Source organism: Stegostoma tigrinum, chromosome 39, assembly GCF_030684315.1.
Source record: "Stegostoma tigrinum isolate sSteTig4 chromosome 39, sSteTig4.hap1, whole genome shotgun sequence".
NCBI lineage: Eukaryota > Metazoa > Chordata > Chondrichthyes > Orectolobiformes > Stegostomatidae > Stegostoma > Stegostoma tigrinum.
In genome coordinates, this window is record NC_081392.1 from 7,464,902 (window position 1) to 7,472,964 (window position 8,063).

Below are 8,063 nucleotides of genomic sequence, written 5' to 3' on the forward strand. Positions count from 1 at the left end.
ATTTGGAGCCAATGTGTTTGTGGATGGAGTTGTTGATGTTTGTCCATTGATTTGGAGCCAATCTACCATTCTCTGAGAAAAAGAACAGGAAATGACATCACCAATGCCGGAAATGACATCACCAACCCAAGGAAACCTAAACAGATAAATAGAAGGCGGGACATAACACCAGTGCTTCGTCGGAGGCTCACTGTTGATGTTACCTAGAATGGTGACAAAATATCTTGGATCAAACCTTCACGCTCAGTGAACCAGATTACATCTGGAACAAAATAAAGACCCACTCTCTTGTGGACCGAGAGGAGGGGGGCGCTGTCTTGGAGGTGAAAGGAGGACGTCGGGTTGGCTGTGCACCCTTGCGACCAGTGGATCTTAATGCTGGCTTCGGCCTAACGCTGGTTCAGGGGAGCAGCCAACCTGCAACGATGGCTGCGGCAAGTGCTCGTGCCCCAGGACAGGGGGTCCGGAACACCATCCGTGTTTCTGTAAAGAAGGTGGATGAATGTGCACCTGTGGATTGCACCTTCTTCGTGAAGAGGGTCCTGGTGGACTGTTGTGGGTTCGCTGCTGCGGACATTTACTGCCTGCAGGATTTCCCCGGAGGAGGTTTTTACGACGTGACCTTCACGAGTGCCAAGCTTTGCGAGCGCTTCCTGGAGGTTTAAGGAGAAAGGAGGTGAGGGCCCCCTCTCTGTATTGACCGCTGTCCCGCTGTTTGTGATGCCAGCGCAGAGGAGCCGTATGATGACTGTACATATGTACAACCCACATGTGCCAGCAGTTGATGTCCTGACCTTCCTCGGAAGGTACGTGAAGGTGGAAGGGGACCTAACTGACATCATGGACCCCTTTGGCATCTGGACGAGTAAGAGGCAGGTCAAGGTGACGCTGAGGATGGGCGCGGATGGGAATGTCGTACACCCACCGTCTTGTTTCGCGATCAGCGGGATCAGGGGCTACCTGACCTATGCAGGGCAACCTAAAGTCTGCCATGGCTGTGGTAGGTCAGGTCACGTGGCAGCCGACTGCAAAGCCACCATCTGCAGGAACTGCAGGGAGGAGGGACACCTTGCAAAGGATTGCCCCCAAGAGAAAAGCTGCAACCTTTGCGGGGAAGCGGGCCACCTCTATAGGACATGCCTGCGGCGGGGGACCACCTACGCCCAGGTCGCCGGCAGGGGAAATGCGGGGCCAGCTCCCCCGGAGGAGAGGAAGGCACCAGGGCCCAGCAAGGACCCCACTAATGTGCAGGAGGGCCCAGCCCCGCAGGATGGGCCCGAGGCCAGCAAAGCGCCCCTGCAGGCTCCGATCCCCCCGCCCCGCCGACAACCCGGAGTCGATGGAGGCGGCGACAGGCGACCCAGGGGAGTGGACAACAGTCCGGAAAGCAAGGAGGAAGGTGCGTCGACGGGGCCAGGAACTGCAACCATCAGGCCGGAAGAGGCAGCTACAGGGGAGCTATAAGAGCTCCTCTGACGAGGGGGATTCAGAGAGGGCCCACCCGAAGCAGAAGTTAAAGATCTCGAGGGGGAAGGAAAGCAGCACCCCGCTTCCAGGTGACGGGAGGCATCCTGAGGCTCCCTCCGACACCCAGTCAAGTGCCGCTGGAGCACTGGAGGGCCCCCCGGGACTACCGGGCGGGAAAGGGGAAACAGCGCGTCCCCAGCCTGACCCGGAGCCGGACCCTCCTGCCTCCGCACCCCTGACAGGGGGATGCCACCCGGAAGGCAGCACCGTCGGTTTCCTGAGCCCAGAGAGCGTCCAGCAGTTAGCCCGGGCAATGGGCATGCAGGGACAGATGGAGGGGCTGGACGTTGGACTTGGGGAGGGTACTGCGGTCACAGCCCATAATGGGGGTACGAGTTGCGAGCATTAATGTGCGCAGCGTCAAGTCAACCGCAAGATGTGTGTCTACGTTGGCCTACCTGACCACCATCAAGGCGGACCTCCTGTTTCTGCAGGAGTGCGGGATACCGCACATCGGCAGGTACGGGAAATGGTCCGGCGCCTGGACCTGTGGGCCTTCGATCTGGTCGGGGGGGTAACGACTGTCGCTCCTCGGGCCTGGCTATTCTGCTGCGGGGGCGCAACTTCACCATCTCTCAAGTTCAAGAGGTGGTGGGGGGTCGCCCCCCAGTGGCTGACATCACCTATGGGAACGCTCCCCTGAGGCTGATCAACGTGTACGCCCCAGCGGTACGGAGTGAGCGGTTGGCCGTCCTGCAGCGGCTTCCACCCCTGCTGGCTACGTCCGGCCGGTCATCCTAGGTGGAGACTTCAACTGCATCATTGATGCAGATGGAAGATCCGGCGTGGGGACAGCGGGTGGGGGGAGTCAACTGGACGTCACATCCAGATTCCTGATGGACACGGTGAAGGACGCCAAGCTGCTCAACGTCTTCAGCACCCCTGCAGACGGAACGCAGCAGAGGTACACCTGGTCGCGGCCAGACGGGTCTATCCGCTCAAGGATAGACTTCCTGTTTGTGTCACGGACGTTCTCGGTCAGGTCCACCAGCGTCGAGCCGGTGTTCTTCTCTGACCACTGCCTCCTGCTGGCCAACTGTCACTTACAGGACGACCAGCCGGCCGGCAAGGGGACGTGGAAGCTCAACACGACTCTGTTGACCCCAGGGAACGTCGAGGAGCTTAAGAGGGAGTATGCCAGTTGGAGAACCGTGAAACCCCTCTTTGAGTCTCCAGGCGACTGGTGGGAGACAGTGAAGGAGAACATCAAGAGGTTCTTTGTCCTCAAGGATGTTCAGAAGGCAAGAGAGAGGCGGGGAAAGCTGTCGCGACTCCAGAAAAGGGTGCAGAACCTGCTCCTTCTGCAGTTGATGGGGGTCGATGTCACGGAGGACCTCCGCGAGGTGAGGGGCCAGCAAGCCTCGCTCTTCGCCGCGGAGACCTCCAGGATAATCTTCCGGTCCGGGGTCCGCTCCGTGGAGCAGGACGAGACGTGCTCGCGTTTCTTCTTTCAGAAGGTGCACAAAGAGAGCTCTGTGCTTAGCCGGCTGAAGGAGGACGACGGCTCGGTGACGTCGTCTTGGCCCGACATTTTGAGGATCAACAGATCCTTCTATACCGGACTGTACGACACAAAGCCCACGGACAGCACGGCCTCCGAGTCGTTCCTGTCGTCTATCATGGAGGTCTTAGACAACGGCACGAGGGAGTGGCTGGACCGGCCAATATTCCTGGATGAGCACACCAGAGCCCTCAAGTCCTTGGAGAGGAATAAGACTCCCGGAAGTGACGGCTTACCGGTCGAGCTGTATTCCGCTCTGTGGGGCCTGGTCGGCCAGGACCTGCTGGAGGTGTACGATACTGCGCTTCGGGCAGGGGAAATGTGCAAGTCCATGAGGACGGGCATCATCACCCTCATTTACAAGAGGAAGGGGGAGAGCGAAGAAATTAAGAATTGGCGTCCCATTTCACTTTTGAACGTGGACTACAAAATCCTGGCCAAGGTCATAGCCAACCGGGTCAGGTCTGTCCTGGAGTCGGTGATTCACCCTGACCAAACGTGTGCTGTGCCGGGCAGGAAGATCGCTGACAGCCTCGCGCTCATTAGGGATACGATCGCCTACATACAGGACAGGTGGGGGGACACCTGACTCGTCAGCCTGTACCAGGAGAAGGTCTCCAACAGGGTCTCTCATGCTTACATGAGGGACGTCCTCTCCAAATTGGGGTTCGGGGAGGACATCCGCAATTGGATCCGGCTGCTCTACGCCAACATCGTTAGCGCAGTCTCGATCAACGGGTGGGAATCGGACAGTTTTCCCGTCAGATCTGGAGTCAGGCAGGGCTGCCCGCTCTCTCCTGCCTTGTTCGTGTGCTGTGTGGAGCCCTTCGCCGCCTCCATCAGGAAGGACGTGAGCCTGAAGGGTGTGACTATCCCAGGCAGCGGAGGCCTTCAGGTCAAGACCTCCCTGTACATGGACGACGTCGCCGTCTTCTGCACCGATTGTCGGTCGGTGAGTAGGCTGTTGGACATCTGCGGCCAGTTTGAACTGGCCTCGGGTGCCAAAGTCAATAGGGGTAAGAGCGAGGTCATGTTCTTCAGGAACTGGGACGACCGCTCCTTCATCCCCTTCACCATCAGGACAGACCACCTGAAGGTGCTGGGTGTTTGGTTTGGTGGAGCTGGGGCATGCACTAAGACTTGGGAGGAGCGTATCACCATATTGAAGCAGGAGCTGGGCAGGTGGATGCTCCGGTCCCTTTCCATCGCGGTAAGAACCTGGTTGTCAGGTGCGAGGGGCTTTCGGTACTGTTGTATGTGGTGCAGGCCTGGCCTATTCTCTGGACCTGCGCCTCTGCAGTCACCCGGGCCATCTTCCACTTCAGTTGGGGGTCGAGGATGGACCGGGTCCGCAGGGAAACCATGTACAAAGACCTGGAAAATGGGGGAAAGGGCGTACCGAACGCCACCCTCGCCCTGACGGCTACCTTTGTGTATGGCTGCATCAAGCTGTGCGTAGATCCTCAGTACCCAAACACCAAGTGTCACTACTTACAGAGATTCTACCTGTCCCCGGTGTTGCGAAGGATGGGCCTGGCCTCGTTGCCGTGGAATGCTCCGAATAGTTGGACCGTTCCGTACCACCTGTCCTTCGTGGAGAAATTTTTGAAAGGAAACACCTTTGACCACAAGGCCATCAGGCAGTGGTCAGCACGCAGTATCCTCGAGATCCTTCGGGAAAAGGAGAGGGTGGATCCCGTCGTGTGGTACCCCACGCCGACTGCCAAAGTCGTTTGGCAGAATGCCTCATCGCCAGAACTTTCAAACAAGCACAAGGACATTGCTTGGCTGGCGGTGAGAGGGGCTCTGCCAGTGAAATCCTTTATGCATGTCCGGAATCTCTGCGCCACCGCACGCTGCCCTTGAGGTGGCTGCGGGGGGGAACGAGACTGTTGATCACCTCCTTCTGGAGAGTGCCTATGCGCAGGAGGTCTGGAGGGGGATGCATTGGTATTTGTCGAGGTTCGTCCCGAGCAGGTCCGTGACGTGGGACTCTGTACTCTACGGGCTGTTTCCCAGGACGCACACCGAGACCAACATCAACTGCGCCTGGAGGACCATCAATGCGGTGAAAGACACTCTTTGGTCTGCCCGCAACTTGCTGGTCTGCCAGCTGAAAGAACTGACCCCGAGCGAATGTTGCAGACTGGCGCACTCCAAGGTCCAGGACTACGTGCTGAGGGACGTGCTAAAGCTTGGGGCAGCCGCCGCCAAGGCGCGGTGGGGAAAGACCACAGTATGAAACCCCTCATCCAGAATAGAAAAAAGGGCCCTATCTGGTAACTGGACCCAGCTGGTGCCTTCCACAACTGGTCAGGGAGCCAACTGGGACTGTGCGGGGTGACGGCTGCCGGGGTATTTTCTTTGCTTTTTTTTTCTTTGTTTGTTTTTTTTCCTTTAGTTGGTGTACGTACCCCCTGGGTAACCCGGAGCGACTTGCATGACTGGGTAGGTGTATAAATGTTTTATTTTTTGTACATCTTATGAATAAAGTATATTTTTTCAAATAAAAAAAAGTAACGAAACGTCTGAAAACTAACCTTCCAGCACAGCGAGCAAACTCACATCCAGAACCTCAGAGATAATGGGAACTGCAGATGCTGGAGAATTCCAAGATAATAAAATGTGAGGCTGGATGAACACAGCAGGCCAAGCAGCATCTCAGGAGCACAAAAGCTGACGTTTCGGGCCTAGACCCTTCATCAGAGAGGGGGATGGGGAGAGGGAACTGGAATAAATAGGGAGAGAGGGGGAGGCGGACCGAAGATGGAGAGTAAAGAAGATAGGTGGGGAGGTAGGGAGGGGATAGGTCAGTCCAGGGAAGACGGACAGGTCAAAGAGGTGGGATGAGGTTAGTAGGTAGCTGGGGGTGCGGCTTGGGGTGGGAGGAAGGGATGGGTGAGAGGAAGAACCGGTTAGGGAGGCAGAGACAGGTTGGACTGGTTTTGGGATGCAGTGGGTGGGGGGGAAGAGCTGGGCTGGTTGTGTGGTGCAGTGGGGGGAGGGGACGAATTGAACCGGTGCGGCTTCCTCTACATTGGGGAAACCAAGCAGAGGCTTGGGGACCGCTTTGCAGAACACCTCCGCTCAGTTCGCAACAAACAACTGCACCTCCCAGTCGCAAACCATTTCCACTCCCCCTCCCATTCTCTTGATGACATGTCCATCATGGGCCTCCTGCACTGCCACAATGATGCCACCCGAAGGTTGCAGGAACAGCAACTCATATTCCGCCTGGGAACCCTGCAGCCATATAGTATCAATGTGGACTTCACCAGTTTCAAAATCTCCCCTTCCCCTACTGCATCCCTAAACCAGCCCAGTTCGTCCCCGCCCCCCACTGCACCACACAACCAGCCCAGCTCTTACCCTCCACCCACTGCATCCCAAAACCAGTCCAACCTGTCTCTGCCTCCCTAACCGGTTCTTCCTCTCACCCATCCCTTCCTCCCACCCCAAGCCGCACCCCCAGCTACCTACTAACCTCATCCCACCTCCTTGACCTGTCCGTCTTCCCTGGACTGACCTATCCCCTCCCTACCTCCCCACCTATACTCTCTCCACCTATCTTCTTTACTCTCCATCTTCGGTCCGCCTCCCCCTCTCTCCCTATTTATTCCAGTTCCCTCTCCCCATCCCCCTCTCTGATGAAGGGTCTAGGCCCGAAACGTCAGCTTTTGTGCTCCTGAGATGCTGCTTGGCCTGCTGTGTTCATCCAGCCTCACATTTTATTATCCAGAACCTCAACCTGAGCTACAAATGTTCTCAAAACTCGCTACAGAGATTCTAGTTATGGTTCATATCAAATTCTCTTTCAAGGCCAACTATGGAATCTGTTTCCAGCACATGTCAGGCTACTAGAAGGGGGGAAACAGCCGTTCTGCCGTGCTTCTTAAGACTCTGTAAATAAGCTCAGAATCAAATGCAGTCTACTAAAAGCTAAAATGGGGCATAAGTCTTTCCAGGAAATCAAACAACTAGATGATTCCTCTTGAAAACACAAAGACTTCCATCCAGAAATAACTGCAGATTCACTGGAGTCGAAACTCAGAACTGCTTTCTCTCCACAGACGCTGAATCTCTCCAGCAACTTCTGCTTCAGACCTTCAGCACCCGCAGTTCTTTGTTTTATTTTAACTGCAGATTCTATTGCATTATGGGTTGAGAGCCAACAGTCGAGTAATTTAAAAGGGGGAGGAAATAGATGAGATCAGCGACCGAATGCAACGAGAATATCTCACTCCAGTCGTCCCCTCCCTCCCCATTTCAAGGTGAGTCCGTGGGCGGGATCCGCGCCTGCGCACAGCCGGCTTACCTGCCGGAAGCTCCGCGCATGCACGCCTAGGCCTCACCTGCCCGCGCTCTCTCCGCCTCCTCCTGTCGCTGCCGTTCGGCAGTGGCGGCGGCTTTGGCTGCTTCTTGTTCTTCGTCAGCGGCACGGTCCAGAGCTGCCTGCAGCCGCTCCTGCAGATCCGCCTTGAGGCCCTTTGTGTCAAGGCCGCGTCTGTGCAGCTCCTCCTTGAGCTCGTTCACTTTTAGTTTCCGCACGTCCAGCGAACTCATTCCCGTTTATTTAAATTAAAACTATTTTCTCAATTTCTTTTAAAAATGCCCCACCACCAACCAAAAAAGCGGCTTAGTAATGTGGGAGGCCACGTGAAGGAAAAAATATAATAAGTGCACTGCTCCAACCGATTGGCAAAAGGTAAAAAAAAGGACACTTTGGATTCTATAAAGAAAATTCCTCTCTCTTGCCGCGGCGTCTGACGAAACAAAATGGCCGCCGTCTCCCTGCACCCACTTTGGTGGCGCCAGGCGCAGCCAAACCCACTTTTCTCTCCGCGCTCCTCATTGGTCATCAGCTGCTCACAATGCGCCTGCTGTTACCAAATCGCCAATCAGGAGCCGTCTCGCAGCCGGCCTGCCCCTTGCTTCCGCTGCTGCTTTGAGTCACCGCTTCTCATTGGCCTAGCTTCCCCGCAGCTTGAAAGGGGAGTCAAATTTGGAGGCCCTGGTGTGCGTATGGGCGGGTTGG

The 8,063-nt window shown here is 56.2% G+C and overlaps 1 protein-coding gene across 1 annotated transcript in view; it reads right to left on the reverse strand.

Moving 5' to 3' along the window:
- The window catches only part of LOC125447681 (heterogeneous nuclear ribonucleoprotein U-like protein 1), an 89,098-nt gene extending 81,284 nt beyond the window's left edge, over nt 1-7,814 (reverse strand). The window contains exon 1 of the mRNA XM_059640996.1: nt 7,381-7,814. Coding sequence (XP_059496979.1) covers nt 7,381-7,591 — 211 coding nt within the window. The 5' untranslated portion in view covers nt 7,592-7,814. The remainder of the gene's footprint in view (nt 1-7,380) is intronic.
- Between the last annotated feature and the right edge of the window lie 249 nt (nt 7,815-8,063).